The sequence below is a fragment of the Amblyomma mixtum genome, chromosome 8 (genome assembly GCF_055824585.1).
Source record: "Amblyomma mixtum isolate Tamu chromosome 8, ASM5582458v1, whole genome shotgun sequence".
Lineage (NCBI taxonomy): Eukaryota > Metazoa > Arthropoda > Arachnida > Ixodida > Ixodidae > Amblyomma > Amblyomma mixtum.
The window spans coordinates 128850976-128874827 of record NC_143019.1 but is presented as its reverse complement, the minus strand read 5'-3'; the positions used below and the strand labels follow the sequence as shown (position 1 = coordinate 128874827).

General features: G+C 46.3%; 1 protein-coding gene across 1 annotated transcript; it reads right to left on the bottom strand.

Annotated features, from left to right (window-relative positions):
• Nucleotides 1-61: 61 nt before the first annotated feature.
• On the bottom strand, nucleotides 62-11728 carry LOC149334393 (uncharacterized). Its single transcript, XM_089555124.1, has 4 exons — nucleotides 11115-11728; nucleotides 9747-9854; nucleotides 2981-3028; nucleotides 62-711 (listed from the first exon to the last, which is right to left on the bottom strand). Exons 2-4 carry the CDS (start codon nucleotides 9804-9806, stop codon nucleotides 487-489), a joined length of 333 nt encoding a protein of 110 aa, XP_089411250.1. The 5' UTR covers nucleotides 9807-9854; nucleotides 11115-11728; the 3' UTR covers nucleotides 62-486.
• Between the last annotated feature and the right edge of the window lie 12124 nt (nucleotides 11729-23852).

The window sequence follows — 23852 nt, the reverse complement described above, 5'->3', positions numbered from 1 at the left end:
CTTCGGAAAACCAACAAACTGAACCGGTTTACAAGGCGTGAATTAATGCGCGCCCCTATTGAAAATATTGAGCGTGAATTCTGCGTGCCTATCTTTGCGTGTTTATTGCCACGCAAAATGCGACGATTGAACGAGGTCGCAGAACGCGAGACATATTTCACATAATTTGCGCAAGCCGAGCAAGCTCGCAAACGCGAGACATCTCTCACATAAGTGCGCAAGCCGCGTAAGGCTCGTACAGCAGGAGACATCCTCGCGTAATATGCGCAAGCCGGGTGAGGCTTCCAGAATGTCCGAGAGCCAAGGGTGAGTCCCAGAATGTTCAAGAGCCGAGTCTGGCTCACAGAGCACTAGACAGTGTCTAATGGAGTTACCATCATGATACCGATAATACCTTGCATGGCTGCAAGGCTCCTACATCACTGCTCAACACGGTACGCTAATGTACTGCATTAAGGCCTCCTCATCTGTCTGTCACTGCCTCATTCAGCATGCATGTTGTGAGATAACAAGCTTTGCAGAAACGGTGCTTCGTGGGATGGCTCTCATGTGTGTAGCATGCTTGCAAAAGGACATAGATAAGGTCACCTTAACTGGCTTTATTAATGCCACATCCCTCATGATGGGTGCCACACAGTGGCTAAACAATTTCTTCAGTTTCTCCAAGTCCAGCAGGTTGGCGTCTTGATACAGGTTCTCACTATGCAGCACCTGCAAAAAGGTAGGAGTATATGCAAAAAAATTCAGTTAATCTGTTTTCTGGAAATTCCAGAAAAGGGCACAAGTACTTCTTCCATTAATGAACCAATGATGATTTCGAAAAGTTTCAGGTTTGAAATACAGACACTGGAAAACCCGACTCAAGCACGCAGACTGCTCAGCATCAAACCTGCACAAAATCTAATAACCGTGTCACACAGGCATTTTGAAGGCTTTCAAATGGCTATTAACTCAACGGCACTTGAATACAGCTAAATGGGCATTTCCAATAGCCACTGAGTCCCTAGAATAGTGTGGACATCTATTAAGATTTTGAAGGCTTTTCAGTGGTAGAAATTTGCACTCAGACCTGGAGCACTCGCAACTATACACTAAGGAATAAAATCAAAGCAATTTAATCGCTGAAAGAATACTCAACATGAAATGTACAACTTATTTCACTAAAAAAAAAGAAGGCTAGCCACAAAACACTGCAGCAAGCATATTATCACTGTTGCCAATAGCACAAATACAATGAATACCACCTTTTCAAAACTGTGTGAGCACTACAACAGCTTCCCAGCAAAATTATCAACTGTGACAGTGGCGCCACAGCAGCTTGGTGCGAGATGATGAAATATCTCTACGGCGATCAAGTATTCTGTGTAGCAGTGGCATAACTCCCAAGATGAAGTGCAAATCTCGAAGCTCAATCTCCCACCTTAACTGTTATCTTTAAATACATATTTAAATTCATTGGAGCGTGCTGCAGAAGTAGGTGGTCAGATCATTCGAGAGGATACCTGCAAGGTATCTCAGGAGACGAAAGGTCTGATGAAGAAACGCCAAAGCATGAGGACGTCTAACTTCAGAGATAGAATAGAACTAGGAGAGCTATCGAAGTTATTTATAAGTGCAAGGTAGCCAACATAAGAAAGTTTAACATGGAGAAAACCTAGCATGCTCTAAAGCATGGAGGTAGCCTAAAATCAGTGAAGAGAAAACTAATCACAGGTAAAAACCAGATTTATGCGCTAAAAGACAAAGAGGGCAATGTCATAAGCAATATGGATAAGATAGTTAAAGTAGCCGAAGAGTTCTGCACAAATCGCTACAGTAGTGAATGTAATCAGAACGTTACGGAGAGAGGCAGTAGAGCATAGCAATGGGACATCCCGCCAGTAACGAGGGAGGAAGTAAAGAAAGCCTCAGGAGCAATGCAAAGGGGTAAAGCAGCTGGTGAGGATCAGGTAACAGCAGATTTGTTGAAGGACGAAGGAGAGATTGTGCTAGAGAAACTAGCCACCCTGTACACGCTTGCCTCGTGACCACGAGCGTATCAGGAGCTTGGAAGAATGCGAACATTATTTTAACTCATAAGAAAGAAGATGTCAAGGACTTGAAGATTTACAGACCAATCAGCTTACTATCCATTGTCTACAAGGTATTTACTAAGGTAATCACTAATAGAGTCAGGACAACCTTCGAATTCAATCAACCAAATGATCAGGCAGGCTTTCGTAAAGGATACTCAACAAGAGACCACATTCATGCAATCAATCAGGTGATAGAGAAATGGGCAGAATATAACCAACCCCAATATATAGCCTTCATTGACTACCAGACAGCAATTGACTCGGTGGAACCACAGCTGTCATGCAGGCATTGTGGAATCAGGGTGTAGAAGAGTGTTATGTGAAAATATTGGAAGATATTTATAACGACTGCACAGCTACCATAGTTCTCCATAAGGTCAGCAATAAAATTCCTCTATATTCCGAGTTTTCTAACACCACCATCATTTTTTGGCACCGTGACCATATCATACAAGAATGTGAGACCTACTGCATACCTAAAGAAAATATGTGTGTAAGCCAAGCATCAGCCGTTCTATGCAATAAGAAGTCTAAGTGAAAAAGATTCGATGTAAATTAGAGAAAGCCTTGCCATTTTTGTACTTCTGCTTCTATGACTGCTTGCTGGATTTTTTTCTTTAGTTGGAAGAATTCTTCCATCCCTTATCTCTATACACTATTCCTCTGCCAAATGACTGAGTAACCCAAATAGCAATTCCTAAGTAGGGAGGGGGCCTTCCACAGTGACCACACAGGGGCCTTCAAGTTCTTGCAGTAATCAAAACATCCCTTTGTAACACTGGCCTTGAATGCACCACTATACTTTTGTTGCAGGGCAAATACTTATACAATTTATGTTTTAAAACCACACAGAAATCCACAACTGCCATTATGAAAACAACCTAGTAATGTAACCATAAGCGTACCTGGCCAGCATGATCAGCATGGAAAGGCGCACAGCTTGTGTGCAGCTCCTAAAATGAAAGCAAATTCACATGATTAATTGCAATTTCCACAAAGACATTCTTGAAAAATCATGTTTTTGCACCACTCAGCCTCAAGCCTGCCTTATTGCTCCTGCAGCAATGAGGCAAATCTGAGCACAGCTTGAGGTGAGCTGGTGGTATCACATTACGCACCTGACACTACGTGCATCAATCCATTTGTATGAATGAATTTCAGAATGGCGAAGAAGACACACAGACAGGAAAAAATGGTGGGTGGATGAGATTAAGAAGTTTGTGGGGATACAGTGGCCGCAAGTGGCAAAGGACAGACAAAATTGGAGAGACATGGGAGAGGCTTTGCCCTGCAGTGGGTGTAGTCAGGCTGCTGCTGCTGCTGCTGCTGATGATGATGATGACAGCCTGAGCACACCTACAAAGTAAAACTGTGATCTCGACCCAGCAGCACTTTACTGTGTTGAAAGAGAACAGGTACAATTGAATTACTGCATTACCTTGTTATTATCATTAAAAAGTACAGGGCTCTAAGGACTTCCTAATTTACATCGAAACGAATGGGTTACAGTGAACTTTCACGGATTACACTAACAGGCACTGAAAATCCAACACAGCTGCCCAAGAGAATATTAGGCAGCCGCGCTAGCCTTCTTTTGCGCTATGCTACCTGATACCAGATTAAAATTCCAGAGCAATTTACTCATACTCTAGCACTGGGATACGTTATGCCCCAGACTGACGCAGCTGTCTTACTAAAGGCAGAGAAGCTTTCAGTGTGGGTCATGTGTGCTGTGGCGTGAACACATGCACAGCATCGCCTGCTACCATTCAAGTCCTCTGTGTACACAAATGCAGGTGCAATAGAAAACCCACATCACAAATTTGGCTAGTCTGGTCGGCCAAGCATGGGCCAGCTGATAGCACGAAGCAGCAGGTGCGACACATACCATCATCATCAGCCTGACAAGGCCCACTGCAGGGCAAAGGACTCACCCATGTCTCCACATTAACCCTGTCCTTTGCTAGGTGTGGCCACCATATCCCCGCGAACTTCTTCATCTCATCCGCCCATCTAACTTTCTGCCGCCCCCTACTATGCTTGCATTCTTTTGGAATCCACTCCATTACCCTTAAGGACCAGCGGTTATGTTGTCTTCCCATTACAAGCCCCGCCCCGGCCCATTTCTTCCTCTTAATTTCAAGTAGCATGTCATTAACCCGCATTTGTTCCCTCACCCACTCCGCCCCCTTTTGGTCTCTTAATGTTAGACTTATCATTTTTCTTTCCATAGCTCACTTTGCTGTCCTTATCGTTTGGCACGTGTTTTTTTCTTTGTAATAAGGCATGAAGTATTATACACGGATTACCACATGGCATCCTCCTATGACCGCTAAATAATTTATAATCAAATTTCTTTCTCCTGCTGTATTTGTTTCGGTTTCGACAGCTGAATGATGGCTGTGACTTCAAAGTGAGGTTATTGGTCACGTGAGGCATGAAAAACTGCAATACAATTGGTACTTCTGGCTCTTAAGGAATGCTGGCGTCAGCGCTGTAGCGAATTAAAACGATAAAGCAGCGATTATAAGTGCAGTTTTTCCACGCCTCACGTGACCTATAAGCTCTCTTTGATGTCATAGCCATAGTCAAATTGTTCATCGAAACAGGATGGCAGAAAAAGTTGATTATAAATTATTTAGCGGTCTCACACGAATACCAGATGGTGATTCATGCACAGTAGTGTCTTCCGCATCATTATAGAGAAGAAAACATGCCACCAAGATTAGGTGTCTACACTCTTTTAAGCTGAACTCTCTTCATTAGCCTCCACGTTTCTGTCCCAAAAGTGAGAAACATGCAGGCTAAAGAAAAGATTTCAGCTTAAGTACCAAAGTGGCTCTAATCACACGATGAAGCGGAAAAACTCTCGACAATTGGACAGAGAACAAATAGGAATTCCAACAAAATTTTAGATTCTTGTAAGGCTATCAAGCATTTCTGAATATTGTAAACTGCACTTTCACACATACAGTACGCATGTATGCCAAGCTCACATTCAGTAGCCCTGTTTACCGGCTGTAGTTATCACGGTCTGAGCTCAGTTACAGATTTAAAACCAGCCAAAAGATGCAACACAGGAAAAGAGAAGAAAACAGGTTGGACTATCAATTGAATTTTTTGTAAAGGAAAAGAAGGCTCGCATGAAGATGCGCCACACATGACTCACACCAGCGAAAGGCAGGACAACAAATAACTGTCACTGATATACAAGCACGTCATCTAAAAGAGAAAATTCTTTCCGTTGAAGATTGACTAATGGCTTCGCTACTCATGCAGCCGTTGCCTTGGAGATATGCATCAAATACCTTACAGATTTGTTTACCACTTCTATACACCACTGAAGTGTCACAGAAATCAGGCGTACATACTGATGGGTCATCTTATGATTTACACTCACGACACTGGCACTGTAGTGCCAGATTAGAAGCTGCCTTCCCCCTAACGAGTTAGTGCTCACTCAGGAACACATTAAAGACACCTGCACATATCCCTGAAGTAGTTTCTTGCACAAGCTAGCGGAATGTGATAAACCACTTCCTGCAAGTCCTGAACCTAGTTTTATGGGATACCATACTGCTATCCCGGTTTTTAACAGCAGTGCAAAGGCCATCAACACAATGATTGGCGCAAAAATTACATTTAATAATTTTCCCACCACTCGATTTGAACTCATGAAGTCTACACAAAGGACTCCATGATAACCGTTCTGAGGTGAATGGCAGTTCAGCCTAGCCTCTGGAATCTGTGCCAAAAAAAAACGGAGTCAGCGCATCGCAATTTACTTCCGAAATCAGCCGGTGCTGATGAAAATTGTATGTTTTGCTTTCTCTGGCTTATAAAGCTCCACTTTCAGAAAAAGTGTCGTCTTTGTGGTTAGGATGCGGAACTTCATCATCACAGGTCAACTTCAGCTTGCCATCAGTGTCCCTTTAATGCCTCAAAGTTGAATAGCTCCATTCATAGAGGAGGGCTGTGCATAAATTTCGACCACCAAAGATTCTTTAACATGCACTGACATTGCATAACACACGAGCAAATATGCATTTCGCCTTGTCGAAACGAAGCCACCACAATTCAATGCCGCGTCTTTGGGCTCAGTAGCCGAACACCAATGCAGTAGGCCACAGCAGCAGGTGAAAAACAAAAGAGAGCCCTTAATAGGCAACCTAACTTGCCAAAATCAACATAACGAGGTGTAAGGGTTCGGTAGCGTTCGCGGGGGTCATCAGAATGCGGCTGGGGTGCTCAAAGCGAAGCGTCTCCTTTCTTGGAACGCGGCCGCTCGCGAACGCGCCGGCAGGTATACGGGTGTCCCCCCACCCGCGGTACTGATTCGCACACGTGCTGGCACGGATGTCTATTTGTGTTTGTTTTTGTTTATTTAGTGGTAGAGAGGGTGGTTTTACCTTGTTGAAGCCGGAGGGCTGGACATGCCCTTGAAGAACCAATCATGTTGAGACCGCAGCATGATTGGAAGCTATGGAATGTGGGCCGGGCCTTTAGGGCTTTAAAACCGGGCCCCGGAGCTGGAAGCGGGGTTCTGCGCTAAGGTCAGATGCAACGCATCTTCGGCAACGCCGAGCAGGGGCCTCCCCTAGTATTAGCCAGATCCACCTTTTTGTTGTTTGTCTTTTGCCGTTTAATTTGTCTCGAGTGTCTAAACTTCAATACGCTGTAAATATCTGTACATAAACCTCAGTTATTGCCTTTTTTTATCCCTGCGTGTCAACTGATCACACGAGCGTCTCTGACGTGGCACCCCTGGTGCGAAGAGCTTCAGTTCGAGTTACCAACCGTCTCTGGCGGTGCACCTGTAGTGCAAAGAAGAAGAAGAACCTGATCTTTACTGGCGCAGTCGACAGGATCCTGCGGCCATCGGAAGACGGCGCAGGAAGAAGACAAGGCAGGGAGAAAGGTGACGACAAGGCGACAGGTCAGCGATCGTGAACGGACCTGCGGAGACACGGCGGCAAGGACGCAAGGACCACGGCAGTAGTCCAGCGACGCGGGACTGCGTCCGGTCAAGGAAGCAGCGCGTCGGGAACTCGACGATCACCGGCGGCGGACCAGCGGCGTGCGACAGCTCATCGCAGCGTCCGGGGAAAGTGGCGGTGGACCCCGACGCCAAGGAGCTGGCAATGCGGATCGACGCATCGAAACCGTGAGTTTCCTTGGTCGCATTGTTCACGTCCCTGTGTTCGAGCCGATAGGACATCTGAGGGGTACGGAAGGCGGTATGGAGAGCTATCCAAGCCTGCTCTCACTTGATGTGAGGTACCAAGTGGAATTAGCGAAGGCGCGCTTAGCGTACTTTCAGGCTGAACTTGCGAAAGTAAATGGAGGAAAGGTGCCACTGTGCGAGGAGAAACCTCAGGATGTTAAGTGCGTCTTGGAGGAATTAGAAGCAAAGCGCCAGCAGCTAGCGCTGGAGCTCGCTGAGCTCAAGGAGTCTAAGAGAGCTAGTGAACTAGCGAGGGACAACTACTCCGAGTCTCGAGAGGCGAGGCCGCCTGTGCTGGAAGACAAAGGAATATACCTGTCAAGCACAGGTCAAGAAAACAGCCAGGCAGAAGAAAAGAGGGAGCCAGCTTTCCACGAAAGTGCAATCTCTCGTGAAGAAAGTATCGTGACGGAACGCAGCGTCGCGGTAGTCGAGGCGGTGAACGCGCACTCCGACGATCCAGCTGCACAAGTTAGCTCAACCCCTAATGAGACCAGGGACGCGGACGCGAGTTCAGGATTGTTGGAAGTCACTCTGACAATTCCGAAAACGCAGTCCCAAGCAAGCTGTGAAAAAGAGCATTTCGTGCAGCAGGAAACGGTCGGTGAGGACAGACGTCAGATCGGCGAGCGAGTGAAAGGAGGAAGTCTGGCGTCGCCGCAACCGCACACTGTGTCGGGTATGGAGCATGAAGTGCCCCGTAGCGTTTCTGGTGGCAAGAGCCCTTCATCCGAGGCAAAGAGCGGAGGTGGGCCTGTTGGGCCGACCGGGCAGAACGCCGCGCAGATGAACGCACCCGGTGTGTGCCCGACCAGGTCAGTTGAGGACCCGGAAAGGTGTGGCGACTTGCCGCAAGGCAAGCCCGGGTCAAGTGACTGTCAGGAAGCTCATGGAGCCTCGGAGTCAGACTATGCCACGGGGCCAGCGGGCGCTGATCAAGCACGGAGCGGCGGTTTCAAAGTTTGCTCGTGCAGTAAAGGTGCAGATGACCCCGGGCGAGGTGGAGTGGCAGGAGGCAGGTGCGTGGTTTTCACGCTGAAAGTCGACGCGAGGAACAGTATGTTCCGTGCTAGAGGTCGGCGTATCAAGTGTAGCGAGACTGGCTGTACTGCTATATTTGGACGGGCCAGGGGCTATGCTCTTTACGCACCACGCGTGTCGTACTGGTGCGCCGGAGAGAGAGTGCTCTCAAGTGCGTCGCATGGTCAGAGATTTTCACCTATCGATGACCAGGACGTGTTTGATCCTGGAGGGCACCGTCTTTTCAGTTCACGCCCCGCTGTGGCACCAGCCTGACGAGCATAGTGACCATTAGGTGTTAATCGTGTCGAATGAGGCACGTGTGGGCTCGAACGCGCACAGGGACGCTCGGTGCGACTAAGGAGGCTCACGTGGCCCATATCAGTGCTACTGAACGCTCTAGTTGTGAGTGTCGGTGTGTGTGTCGAGCAGGACGCGGGTGTGCATGCTGGTGAACTGGGTGCAACGCACCAACTTGGACGCGTGTTACGGCGCACGGCAGGCATGCCACCGTGTGAATTTGTGGAATTTGCTGATGTTGTGTGCGCATTTTGCATTTTGTTTTTGGTTTTGGTTTTGTTGGTGCCCGCGCTGGTGTAGCTGCGGTATGTCACCCACAGGGTGGTTTTGTGACCCGTACCGATCCCTTTGTTATAATTCTAAAAGTGGCATTTGAGCCCTTTGTAGAATCTTGGGAAGGGCGTGTAAGGGTTCGGTAGCGTTCGCGGGGTCATCGGAACGCGGCTGGGGGTGCTCAAAGCGAAGCGTCTCCTTTCTTGGAACGCGGCCGCTCGCGAACGCGCCGGCAGGTATACGGGTGTCCCCCCACCCGCAGTACTGATTCGCACACGTGCTGGCACGGATGTCTATTTGTGTTTGTTTTTATTTTGTGGTGGAGAGAGAGCTCTATTTTACGGCAGCTGGAGGGCTGGCCAGGCTCTTGAAGAACCAATCATGTTGAGAGCACAATATGATTGGAAGCTATGGAATGTGGGCCGGGCCTTTAGGGCTTTAAAACCGGGCCCCGGAGCTGGAAGCGGGGTTCTGGGCTAAGGTGAGATGCAACGCATCTTCGGCCACGCCGAGTAGGGGCCTCCCCTAGTATTAGCCAGATCCACCTTTTTGTTGTTTGTCTTTTGCCGTTTAATTTGTCTCGAGTGTCTAAACTTCTGTACGCTGTAAATATCTGTACATAAACCTCAGTTATTGCCTTTTTTTTATCCCTGCGTGTCAACTGATCACACGAGCGTCTCTGACGTGGCACCCCTGGTGCGAAGAGCTTCAGTTCGAGTTACCAACCGTCTCTGGCGGTGCACCTGTAGTGCAAAGAAGAAGAAGAACCTGATCTTTACTCGAGGGGTCACACAAGTAGCAGTGGACTAGGAAAATAAAAGCTACTTGTGTCGGAAGATGTCTTCAGTGCTTACCTCAAAAGCCTGCTTGCTTGCTGGGCATCCTAGCACCAAGTGAAAGGCTGGCACAGCCATACTGGAGAGCTTGGAAGAGGCATTGCTGGTAAAGCTATGTGGAGATTGCTGCAAGGTAAAAAGACACATTTAACAGCAGCACAGTGCAAAAAATGGACTAGAATCAAGCATGTAAGGCAAAGTGCAAGGCACAAAAAGGAGCCGGTCGCAGAATGGAACACAACTGTTTAACCACATTTCGAAGTGGGCCAGGCAACAAGAAATTCATAACCACGGCAGTCATTCACAACCTAGCCTCAGACGAGACATCACTTGCATATCGATATCCAGCATCGTTTCTACAATACATGCCACCATTCTAAAGAACAGACCACAGCAGGACGATATTTTCAGTAGAAGGCTGGTTTGCTTCAAATTCTGCATGCGTCCCTCAATTTGAAATCTGGCATGATTAGCAATGATTTCACATTCTCACAGGTATGATGAATTAATAGTGCCAATTGCAGAAAAACCACACTTTTTCCTTTAACATCAAATAAGGTATTGGAGAGGTACCTCAGCATATTTAAGTCAAAGTCAGATTTATTTGCGCCATTGGTTATAATCATGAAACAATCAAGTTTATTCTTCGTACATATTAAGGGCTCAATTACACTTAAATTTCACTGCAACTTCGGGATTTAGGGCAAATGGAGCTAGGGCACCTGTGTGCATTTTGCAGTTGTTTGTACCATTTCAGCTCCGAGCCAAAGTATGAAAAAGCGAATGCCAAAATAGAGGCGAAAAACTTCAGAGCAATTTGTTTTTATCTCACCGTTCTGCTATTCAAGGCTCGACTACACTGGCTCGGCTATAAGTACGAACGCAGCTGGATCATATGGAGCTTCGTACCTTAAATACACAATTTATAAAAGTACAAGTGAAATACAAGTGAAAGAGGAGGAAGCTCAATCCAAACGCATACAGCTGAATCGCAGTCTACGTAGTTAAACTGCTCGAGCGCTGTTACTTCAATTACAGCGTAACATGCGGCGAGAATGTAAAGCCCGGGCCGAAGATCTATTGGTGGGCACATATTCCATTCTCGGCGAGAGATGAATGGCAGTACGGCGGCAGTACGGCGCCGATATCGTGCACCCCGCGATCGGATCAGCTGTGCATATTTGCATGGCATACTGACCAAGACCGTGTGACCACTGACACTACACGCGCATTCATGCCCGTGTGCCGCCAGCAAACAACCTTTCAGCGCTGCGTGCTGCCGCGATACGCACTGCGTCTTCGCGTCTCTGTACTAGCTGTGTTGACGTGGCCAGTTGTGCGCAAAGGCTTTGAAATAATGAACAGGTTCGAAGAAAATTAACTTACCCCCAAGATGCGAGATGTCACCCGGGTAGTGGTCTCCCACCAGCTGCTCCGCCATGGAGGAAATGAGCCCCACCGTCCGCATAGCGTTTCCAGTGAAGGCGCGCAAAGGACGACGCGCTATCCGTCGAGCCCGCTGACGCACGCTATAAACACAGGTTTACTCAGCACCTTACCACGTTTTCGTACATCGCACCAGCGAATTTCACTGCTGTCGGCACATCACATATCGGAAGAGTGACAAATGCTCATGCCAGCGATCGTTCACGCCCTCGGCACCACAAAGGACCACGACAAACGTAGTAACGCTGACCGCGGCCCGCCATGCTGTCCCTCCCCAGACGCTGCGTTCGTTGGCTAGCGCTTCGGCCAGTTCCGGCTTCCTTCGACCCGTTTAGAAAGGCATCGCCTCCAGGCATTCCTCCAGGTCGTCTCTTTCGGGCTCTATGCTTTTGGGCAGTGCGATAGCAAAGAACTAAAACCAAATGAAACTTTCGTTACAAAAATAATTAAGTTCTTGTGCACATATTAGCATTAAAAACTTGAGAAATTTGTGACGCATGGACGCATTAATATGCGTGTCGGTACATTCGTGCGTGCGTGCGTGCGTGCGTGAGTGGGATGGTCTAGCTCGTCAAATCCAAAGCCTATCCGACATGCTGCATGGTTTCTGAGATCACCGCCGTGAGCTTCGCTTGTTTTCTCGTGCTGCTGTTGGGCTGTCTTGCGCGCCGCTGTTACTGTGCTGGAATCGCAAAAGAAGAAGGATTACCGGTGTGTGCTGCCGGTGGGCGCGCTCTCATCCAAGAGTAGTAGCAGCTCCCAATTAAGCGATCCGTCGGGGCATATGTGCTATGGATGTCTGGTCGACAACGATAATGAGGTCAGCAGTGCGGTGCCGTCGTTTGATGAGTCGAACCTTTCGGCCTATTGCACTGCTAACTTCGTTGCAAAAATGCCTGGCTCATAAGCAGCGACAGTGGCCATTGTTTCTGTGGTGTGTTTCGATTACAAGACGGCGCCCTTCTACAGTGTGGCTTCCTTGGAAACTTAGTCGGCGGTGTGCCTGCAACACCTGTCGCTGTCAGCTCAAACTGACCGCCTGCGAGCGCTGCCTTCTTTTGCGATGTGAACGGTGACGGGACACTTACTGCCTGTGGCCGGAGCTTATAGCAAAAGCGAAGAGTGTTTTGTGTGAAGGTTTGACGAAGTGCGTGTGTCAGTCTGGACCCTTAGCAAGTCATACGAGATGCGACATGCAAAAGTGGTCCACCAGTCGCTTCAGCAGAAAGGAGTGCGGATGTTTTTTACGTTACTTCAATCGAGAACTGCCCATGCAAATATTTCAACTCGTCCCTTGCCTAAACAGCATAGTAAAGAAGCTAAAGCAACAAAACTGCTGTTTCCATGCTGTATATTGATTCCGCACTCGTGCTAGAGGTGGGAAATATGTAGTAGTTATTGGCGGAGTTACAGCCTATGAAGCACGTGCAGCTTCCTGTAATTGCAGGTTAGGATATGTGCCTTACTTGGTATTGACTTTGTAACCAGACATAGCCATCTGTCAACTAAAAGAAATTTTCTTGCTATAGGATTCTGCAGCATTATGTATGCTTCTGGACACTGAATACCGGGTGCGTCACCTCTCTTGAAAGCACTCAGATTTGTGTACTTATCAGTACGTTTGAGATGAGAAAATTTTATCAGCTTCTTTTCTTTATTTTATAATTAGCTACACAGCATGTCGCAAAAAAAAATGTTTTAAGGAAAAGTATTTCAGTTTAGAGTAGAACAGTTCAACAAAGATGTTTTGGGCATTCTGGTAACTTCAAGATGGTATCTGATGGTTGCATACAGACGCGCAAGTCAAACCTCAAAGGGCATCAAACTTAACAGTACCGCTGAGCTTATCCTTTCGTGCTTTTTATGTGTGTGTAGATCACCTGGGGAAGTTCAGTATTGGATGTTGGATTTCATAGTTCTGCTACAACTTGTATCTTCCTTTCTACACATGAAACATGACTGAACTCGATTACATTCCCCAAGCAAATACCTGACGCCTTACAAGCGTTCCTTACTGTGCACAGTTGTCCCAGTGCATTATATCCACTCATGTGCAGCACACTGTTGTGTTGCTCTTGGTCTCCGAATGTGACTCTCAGCAATATGACGGAATAATAGCACATCCAGATGGTCTTTGTGGTAGTGCAAATTTCAAAACAGATTGATAAAGAATGAAGAGTGTGATACTTCGTCATGCATCATGCAATGCTGGTGCTAATCAGGCAACATGTGTGGTATATATACTTCGCACATTTGAGATTCATTGGATTTGTTCTGGAGCCATACTGGGAATTAATTAATCGATCTGTGATTTGTCACTGAATTTGAGAGAGGGCACTAATTTCTGAACTTTTGACACCAACTGTGAATTCAAAACTGTCTTTTCGTGTAGGCTTACATGGCCTTTTTACGTGTATGTAAATTTATGCTAATGACTTTGGAAATTGCTTTGGAAATGGTTTTGGAAATTGCCTCGTAACATTCCTGTTACAGCTCACAATTCGCTTTCTGCACGTCATGTTTGATTGAACCTGATTATATCCCCAAGCTTGTTTGTTGCACCTAACAAACACTGTTGCCCTTTCAGAGTTATTCCATTGATTGACTCCTTTCGAGTGCAAGCAACAAATGGTTGTGTTGCTTCTGATTTAGAAATATGGCTGTCTGCATGACGGGCAACAACATAAGTGCTCTGGATGGCTTTCATCATGCATCTATAAGATATCTGTAACTTTCAGGATTGGTTAAAGGAAGAACTGAAGGATGCTGTAAGAGTCATTAGCAGCTTGTTTTTTACATTATTTTACTATAAACTTGCAATGTTGACAAGCTCTTGCTCAGTGTGCATGTTGTCATGTACAGGTCCCTGCAGTATCCAAGGAAACCATTTTGCACTAAAAGATAATTTTTTGGTTATTTGTTTGCTGAAGTTGAAAATGATTAATGGGTACTTACGCCAAGACGAAAATTATAAAACAGCAAAACGTGAGCTTATTGCTCATTATTGAAAGTAATCATTAACTGAATGCTCGAACCTTGTTTGCTTTCACCCTAAATGGGCCTTTACAGTCTCGACAAGTTGCTACTAAGCAAGCAAACGCACACATGGCCACACGCAGCCTCACTGAGCTTGCTCAGTACGCACATAAGCACGCACAGCTTCGGCAAGCCCCCTCTCAGCACGCAGATGTCCACGTACAGAGAGTTCTCCACGAGAGTCCACGATTTTTTACACGCAAAGAGTGTGCGTGAACGTCTATCAGCTCACAGTACGCGCATATGTACACACAGGACGCACAGAATGCGTACAGGTAACGCCCAATTTCTGCGCATTTGTGTGCAAAATGAACGTGATCGTACAAAAATCACTGTTCTCGTGCAAACTCACGCAGAGTTTTTTCAATAGGGGCGTGTCCAAAAACAAAAAGCAAAAACCAAACACACTCTGGCCGGAGGAAGATAACACTGGACGCGTCCTTAATCGCGCTAACAATCAAGATAGGCACCCTTGAGGAAATCAAGTTCAATCTGCGACAGCACTACAGAAGGCCGACCGACGCAAGTGTTTCCAGAATTATGTAAGTGATAGGCTTCCATTATTACTCTAGCCAGTTGGTCTTTATTTCTAAAAAGAATGGCTGCGGCAGAAAAAACCGGAGTGCAACCGCAAGAACAACGCTCCACTGCAAGGTTAATAGATGACTTTGGAGAGTTCTTATTGCAGGAATTGGAGTGGTCCTGAAGCCTTTCATTAACGCATCGTCCGGTCTGGTCGATGGCATCTGGCATCTGGCGATCTGGCATCGTCCGAGCGTCACCGCAATAAAGCGGAAGCTTATAAACACTTGCAACACTGCATGAAATGAACTCTAGCCAATGCTTGACCTGACATCCGCCCGTTTTACCACGCAGGATGATGTCAGATCTCCATTTTTGTTGTGCGAAGATGCCACTGCACTTATTTGGTGCCGAAAAACAACCTTCACGCCGTATTTGCCCCCTATCTTCTTTAACCTATACGACAACCTATCGACGTAAGGGACAACAGCAACTTTCTTTGGGTCACTGGGAGACTGTCGCCACTCCTCACTGTGTTTTATTTGACTCGTCTTTTAGTTTTGTCTTAATCACAAGCCAACCTTAAGCCTCTTTCTTTGAGCGCACAATCCATACTCGTCGCCGTTTCCTTTCTTCCTTTATTCTCAGTATTTTGATCAGCCATGAAAACGACACCGGGAGGCTTTGAAGTCCTTGAGAAGGTACTCGTCTCGCTGAAACATTAAGCGTCACTCCCTCTTCCCCTCCCCCAAGGAAAAAAAGGAGATTGAGAACACTGAACGGAGATGCATCTTCTAGCGCTGTAACTGTGGCACCGCGCTGCCAACAACATTTTTGGGGGCTCATTATTAAAGTGTAACGGGCCCGTTATTCACCTGTGCCGGGCGCAACCGTCCGTCATACATAGTAGATTCGTCTTTCGACCCGGCTTCGACTGCAGGAGGACGTAGAAGCAGACCAGAGCGCAGCCAAACATCACAGTTCCAAAACGCTTCATCTCCAGTGGCCGCCCGCGCTGGCAACGGGTGGCTGAAGTCTGGGCAGAGACCTGTGGCAGCGATAGGAGGACATGACCTCAGCCAGGTCACCGGAATCGGACGCCCAGATGAGTGGCAGACCATATAACCCACCATTTCCTGGACACTTTCATTTTTGTTCGATTTCAGAGTGAGCTGCCCAGTTTAGAGCCGGGCATTAGGCTTGGCAGGGTCACTTTCTCCGAACAAGAAAATCAAGTTGCATACAAGACACGCAAGCTCGCGGCAATGCCGCCTGCAAAAGTAAAACTGACCACCGCTCAGGGCACCGGTGTGGCTTCCGGGCTGCACCGCGGCGCTTTTAAATCGTGCCGTCGCTTTTGGCAGGAGTGCCCTGTATGACGACAAACTTGGCCCTACCTCTAGCGCTGGCGCTTTTCACGCTTGATATATTTTTAGTGCGGCGTTAGGCTGCTCTACTGCTGGCGGCCGCGACCGATGAGAGCGCGCATCGGCAGGGGTCGTGGACTTCGCGCTGTGGCAGAGCAATCGGAAAACCGCAGTCCATCAAACCGCTGCTTTGTGAAGGAACGAGACGCTTTGTAATAATGCGAAAGCATTACTTGATTAATTCGGCGGGGTGTGGCACCAGCAGTTATGGCATTCTCAGAAGAGGTAGGATCAAACAAATGGTTGTAATCGATAGATGATGATGTGAGAATTATGTGCAAAAACTCTACGTCAATAGCTTGAGTAGTGAATTAAAGCTAAAAAGGTATGAAATCCTTCGAAATAGAGTGGACGCGGATATAGTGAGAGGACGGGAAAATAACTGTGGACGGGAAAATAGTAGAAAACAGTCAAAGGAAGAAAATAAAAGTTGAAATGAATTGAAAAGTGTTTGATGAGTGATAATTAATCGAAGAACAGAGTCTGCTTGAAATAGATTAATTAGTTAATCAAATCGAAGAAAAAGTCGGATGGTCGATTAGGCTGGACGGGGATACAGTAGGCGGAACGGAAAGCAGCAATATCGCCAAATCGCGTGATTGAGGTAAAAATGGGGGTAATCGGAGTGCATGTGTTTAATTAGAGAGATTAATGATGAAAAGTTAAAAAAAAGTTATTGCAGTGATTACTTACGGTGATAAAGAAGAATGAGAAACAGAGTGATTGCAATAGATAACTGTAATCAACGAAGATGACTAATTGATAGCAAATAATGCCAGTGAAATAGCGAAAGCGATGCTAATTATGAGCACTGAGGGGCAAATGGTATTAAAAAGGGGCAAAAGTATCAACGAGAGGCAAATAGAGGGGACGATTGCAGTGGAGGCGCCAATGCTTTCGCATTCTACCAATGCTGGATGCCGCAGTGTGTTGTATCGTCTGAGTTTCGGTTTCGCTTTCACTTTTTCCGTACCGTGTTTCAGTTTCGCTTTCACTTTGTCCGTACAGTGGCGCCAGTGTCTTGTGTATAAAATGCTTTTGTGGATGTTATTAAAGCACAGTTCGTCTCAGACCACAGCAGCCTCCTGACTCTGCGGCGCTCTCCCGGGCCCGCCACACAAAGCAGCCCGAACCACTGTCGATGTTGAGCACCGACGCATTCAGCCTACAAGAGCTAGACAGCCACCGGATCGCTACCGCTATCATTCATAGAAGTCGTTCGGTGACTGAAAACACCAAGGCAACTAGGTGCTTCAGTGTTCCAGTGTGTGTGATGTGTGTGCGGTACGTCTCTGTTCACTTCATGCGACTTTCGACTACTCTTCATTTCACCTGTGTGACTGTCATACTGTGGTTGTGAACAATGCTTCTAATTCTCGTTTCCCTAAGTGTGCATTATATCAACTCCATGTTCAATCATCGTTAATAATCAGCTACCCACTGACTAACGCATTACATGTTTTTCTAAGGGAGGGAAATTGTTGTATCGTCTGAGTTTCGGTTTCGCTTTCACTTTGCCCGTACCGTGTTTCAGTTTCGCTTTCACTTTGTCCGTACCGTGGCGCCAGTGTCTTGTGTATAAAATGCTTTAGTGGATGTTATTAAAGGACAGTTCGTCTCAGACCACAGCAGCCTCCTGACTCTCTGCGGCGCTCTCCCGGGCCCGCCACACAAAGAAGCCGAACACTACACAGTGACCTGACGTTTTTTCTCCTATTAAAATACTCTAACCCTAAACTTTATTCCTTATCATCTGTGTCCACCACTGCCGTATTTTTCGGCAGCGTGGCCCAAGGGAGCGACAACCTTGACGTGCGCTTTTGCAGGCTTGTGCGACATAAAACAGACACAGCCAGCTGTGCTGCAGGTGCATCTTTTCTTACGAGATGGTCATTCAGCATTGTCTCCGCAATGGGTTTAATATTCGGTTTAGGCAGTCCTTTGAAAACTGTTTTAAATGGATGCTACGATATGTTGTAACTTATGAAAATTTATTCACGAGATTACCACTACAGAAAGATTGTTATTAAGACGAATCACAAAATTAAGTGTCAGTCAATTTTTATTGACCAAAATAAATTAAAATCTCACTCGCTGGCATAAGCGTGTCCTAGTGGAACGAACAGTTGCCGGCGGCAACGATAACTAGGCTTATTGGTCTTGGAATCCACTTGTAGAGAGCTGCAACTAGCGATAGACGTCCGCGCAGAGCTTCCCACTCTGCCTTGACGGCATGCCACACTTTGTCCGCCATGTCACCGAAAACGTGCCGTGAGAAGAGCTCCCTCTTCAAGATCCTTCTTCAAGATTCCTCAGATATTCTTGATGGCGTACAGGTCAGCTTCGTTCGTTGGCCACTGCACCTGACGCATGGCGCAGTGTTCGAGGAGGTTGCCCACATCGCGTGCTTTGTGCACGACTCTACGGTCGTGCTGGAAGATGTAGCAGCATTCTGCCAACGGCCCGTCCAGAGCGTAGAGAATCCACTGCCCATCGATGATCTTTCACGACCTCGGACCGGTGAGTGTGCCCTCGATCCGCACGAGTGGGGCGAGTCCGTCCCTAATGATGGATCCCTATACGTTTACCGAGCAGCACCAACTGCTGAGAATGCTGTGGGTGCACTCAGAGATATGCCCGGGCGTTCCGAAGAAGTTGAGTAGCTCTGCCCACTATTTTGTTGTGAGGTCCGACCTTGAGCACAACGCACTTCGGTAGACCTGCCTCTTGAGACCTGTGTGTGATGGTGCCGCACTAGCAAGTGAAACCAAGATCGTCGACATCCCAGGCATTCAGAAAGTATGGCTAATGCGGTTAATAATACGGCTCAGCGCTGTTATCGTCCTACCGACGGGCCATGTGTCGGCGGTGTCGACGTCGGCATGTCGGCATCGGTGTTGGAAAAAAAAATATAATGGGCATGGCTCTGGCAGGTAATCCCGAGAGAGCAACCTATGAGGCAGGTGGGCCACCTAGCTCACGTAAGATGCGGCGTCATCACAACGCCCAGCTCATAGTGAGCAAACTGCCCACCTTGGCAGGTGGCTGTAAAATTATCTTTGGTTGCTCGAAAAGGACAACCCTGGCCGCACAAGGCCGCGCCTGCCATCGCAGGGCAATGGCGCATGGCTTAACCGCTCCACCACTGCGCCAGAAGGGGGATGGATGAATGTAAAGTAGAGGATGACTTTCTGCGCATATGAGAATGAACACACCGCACTATTGCGTCATACAATTAAGGTGGAGCTTAAATGTACCTTCCTATTTTTTATGTGCTTTCGCCAGTAAAATTCATTGAACGACAATAAGTTTTGTGACTCGACTTCCTAACAATTTCATCGTGACGGTACTGTATCAGAGACAAGTTATCGTAGCATCCAATTAAAACAGGTTTCAGCGGGCTGGCTGAACAGAATAAGCTCATTGTTCACACAGTGCCTAAAACACAGCAACCATTGGAGAAACAGCACCGGCAGCAAAGCTCGTCGTGTCTGTTACTTGTCGCATAGGCGTGAGAAAGCGTGCGTCAAGGTAGCCGCTGCCTTGGGCCGCGCTGCCCAATATCCGGCACCGGTAGATGCAGGTGATAGGCAATGAAATTTCACATGCGGGAATATAAAAGGAAAACAAAAACAATAGTGCTGCTCCTTCCTTCATACTATATCGGCTTGAAGGACTGCGGCCGTCTGATTGCTCTGCCACAGCGCGATGCGCTCGATCGGCCACTGCCGATGCGCGCTCCCTTTTGTCACTACCGTCAACAGGAGAGCAGCGGAAAGGCTGGAGAGAAATTTATCAGACGTGACAACCGCCCGCGCGAGATCGGGGCCGAAGTTTGTCGACGCTCGGGGCACTCTGGCTGCAAGCACGCTGGATGGATGGATAGGAGCGCCCCCTTTGAAACGGATGGTGGGAATTGCCACCATGCTCCGGTTTTCTTGTTTTGTTAACTTTTTGTTTACCGTTTTGGCAATTCTCATTAAGATTCGCCATCATCTTTACCTACGGTTTCCTACAATTCTAACTTTATGCCACATCTCTGCTTTTAAGCCACCAATCCTCCAATCGCTTTTTGCTAACTTCCACTGCAGATTTATTTCTATGACCATTGTTATCTTTAATCCCTATAGCCTCAGCTAGAGTGACTGTGCCTGCATCGACATCCGAGTGGATACCATCACATTTGATTATGAGGTATTCAATTGCCAAGCGGCAGGAGATGACCGCGCCGCGGTGCGGTCCCGAATCCACTCCGCTGCGCTCAGCGGTGATCTATTTACTTATGCGGCCAATTGGGCCTATTTGAGAGTTGTCACACATAAACAGATATAGTTTTTATAGGATTTTAGAAGAAACAAGGAATAGATGCATGTACGGCGCGTGATAGAAAAAAACAAGAGGGTCGGTCAAAAGTGCACGCATACACTACTACACCAATTGCTGAAATATATTCATGATAGGGGTGAATAATTGTGGTGTGTAGATTTAATTTAGGAACCGAAAAGCAATAGATTACACATTGCTGTATTCAAAAACTGGGAGATCACTGCGACGACCCCCATTGGAGGAATGCGAAAGCACTGACACCTCCCTAACGCTCTTTGTCCCTTCTGTTTGTTCGTTCTTGGTGTCATTTTGACGTCTGTGGCTATTCTGACGACTTTTCACAATCTCGACGTCCATGCCAATTGCTTTGAAGACACTTTGTAGCCCTTCTATTTGTAGAAATGTACGCAGAAAATAGAAGTGATAAGGAAATGGGGCTGTTGTTCGGCCATTCATTTGGCAGGCATTTGTATATTCTCCATTGTACAGCTTGGCTTCTCCAAACATGATAGAGGCAGCTCCACAATGACCAATTAGAGTGGGTGGGCGGGATGACGTAGAAATAAAAACGGTGACTTCTGCAACGCTGGTCTCTGCATCGTGTCTTCTCCTTAATGTGAAGAATGTTCGGAGAGTGAAGGCGTGTACTGGGTCGTTCACTCTTGCTGCCAACACTCAAGACGCGTGTTATAATAAAAGGATTCTGGCGCCGAAGTGCATAACACGCAAGAAAGAAGACAAACCGGGACGCTTTGTTGCCCTTGTTTTCTACTACGCCACGGGCACCCGGCCTTAACAGTTGGCGGCATAGAGTGGCTAACAACAAGAGATAGTACAGTGCATACAGGTAGGATAGACAATTTAGGCAGAATTTTAAAATAGCAGATAAAACTGTGATAACGAAGCAAGTCGGCTGACACGCCCACATGTGTGTCTGGCGCGACCATCTCTGAGCGTGAACCGTGCGACGTCACTTATCGCTATATATGTACGCCTGCTTGAAATAAAGCGGATCGATTTCCCTGGCATGTCTTGGTCCTGATGTTATAACAAAAACAACACAAAAGGGAAGAAAAAGCATTACTTAGTTTTACACAGTTCTCATTGAAGATTAAACAAAAAAATTAGGCAAAAGCCACAGTTAGTCAAGAGAAAGAAAAAATTCTCCTTCACGATACGTGATGATTTGAAGGGCAATATTGTTGTAGGTATATTAACCTATCCTGGAGGGCGCCACGGGTGGCCCTGGCTGTGTATATACTGCCGCGACTAATCTATTAAATGATCTTCCTTGTTCGGCTACTGGCATCGTGCTCGCTTGGCTGGCTGCGTGTGCGAGCCGGCGATACAACAAATACTATTTGCACACCGGTTATTAAGCAATCGTTGTAATTTGCTTTCTAGTGTTTCATAATCGTAATTAGTTTTTTATATTTTAATATCCTATTGGCCAATACGTCTCGCGTTGTACGCATGCATGTGTTTTTGTACGCGAGGCAATTCATGGAGGAAACACGTTACATACATACATACATATTTATTTTGTCATATTTACACATGGAAGTATGTGTGCCCGCGGAAGCGCAAGACAGGGCGCTTGTGGGCGGGCCACGGCAATCAAACAAAGTGCAGACTCAGTACAGACAAAATTACATGGTTTGCAATATAAAAGAGAGAAAAAAAAAGAAAAAAAACATATATTGATAGGAACAACAATCACACTTGTACACACTGAAAAAGTAGGTTAAATACATAGATTATGAGGATGCAACAACAACAACAACAACAAAAAAGCAACCGTGCTTCGTAACACATATCAACAAGACCTTAAAAGTGTTTCGAGCCATTATGTCAGTGTACCGTTTTAAAGGTTCTAGACGTAACTAGCCAGGATTTTACTTGTGATTTGACCTCTTTGATAGTCTGCAATGATAGTATTTTTGTTGGAAGCTGGTTAAAAAGGAATGGGATGTAGAACATTCGGCACCTTTTTCCATAGTGTGTATATATCTTGGGAAGCTTAAACGACTCTACTTTTCTTAGTATTTTAGGTTTGTTCACAGGAAGCTTAAAGTTATTAGAAAAGTAGTTTCTACTAATTACTACATGTGTAAATAAATCTTGAATGAAGTACACATCAGCTGCAATCATTCTTTCAGCACTATCTAAGGTCTCCTTAGACGTGCCATACAAAATGTTTGCGGAAATTCTGTGTAGTAATCTATCGATTTGGCTCCTTCTAGACAACGCACATGAGCCATAAACAGTGACACCATACCTTAATATAGACTCTCCTATAGCCTTAAACACAAGCTGACGCAACCTAACAGAAGTATTGAATTTCATTCTGTAAAGATACATAGAAGTTACACGGAGTCGTTTGATGAGATGCTCAACATGAAAAGACCAAGACATGTTGGCGTCGAGATGAATACCTAGATATTTGACTCTTTCAGACAAGGGCAGTGAAACACATTGACATCTAGGGCAGAAAGTACCGTGCACAATAACAGATTCCTTTAATGTGACCTTTTTGTGCGGATTTCGAAAACAAACCAGAGCCGTTTTCTGCTTATTAATGTAAATCTGGTTACCTGAAAACCAATCACACACTTTTTTAACATCCGCTTGTAGCAGCTTTGCAGCCCTGTTGTACGACTCATTCGGAACAAGGAGCGCTGTGTCATCAGCGTACTGGTAAAGTACCGAATTCAGTCTAAGATATGCCAAGTCATTTACATAAATATTGAAAAGGAAAGGTCCTAAAACGGAGCCTTGTGGCACGCCATATAGAAGAGGTTTGAAGTCGCTGAAATTATCTTTGACTCGCACAACCTGAACACGATTTGAAAGGTAGTTTGAGAAAAATATGAGGTAAGGTCCGCGAAATCCAATGTTCTCTAATTTCTGCAACAGAATGCCGTGGTCCACTGTGTCGAAAGCTTTGGTTAAGTCTAAGAACAATCCAAGGACAATCTCATTTCTATCTATATGCATGTTAATATTGTCACAACAATCTTCTAGAAGATCTACAGTGCTAGTCTCGCGCCGGAAGCCATACTGTGTGCCATTTAGGATATCAAATCTGTCACAAAACGACAACATGCTCTGATATACGATTTTCTCCATTAAAATAGTAATGGTAGGCAATATAGCGATTGGTCGGTAGTTCCTCTTATCAGTTTTTTTGCCCGACTTATAGATGGGCCGTATAACGGATATTTTCATACCTTGTGGTATTTCCCCTGTTGAGAAGCAACCGTTAAGAATATGCAGGAGCACAATTTTTAGTTTGCTGTAATTATTTCTTACATCTCGTAGTCTGATCTTATCATATCCAGGAGGTTTGCTCAGTGGGAGGACCTGA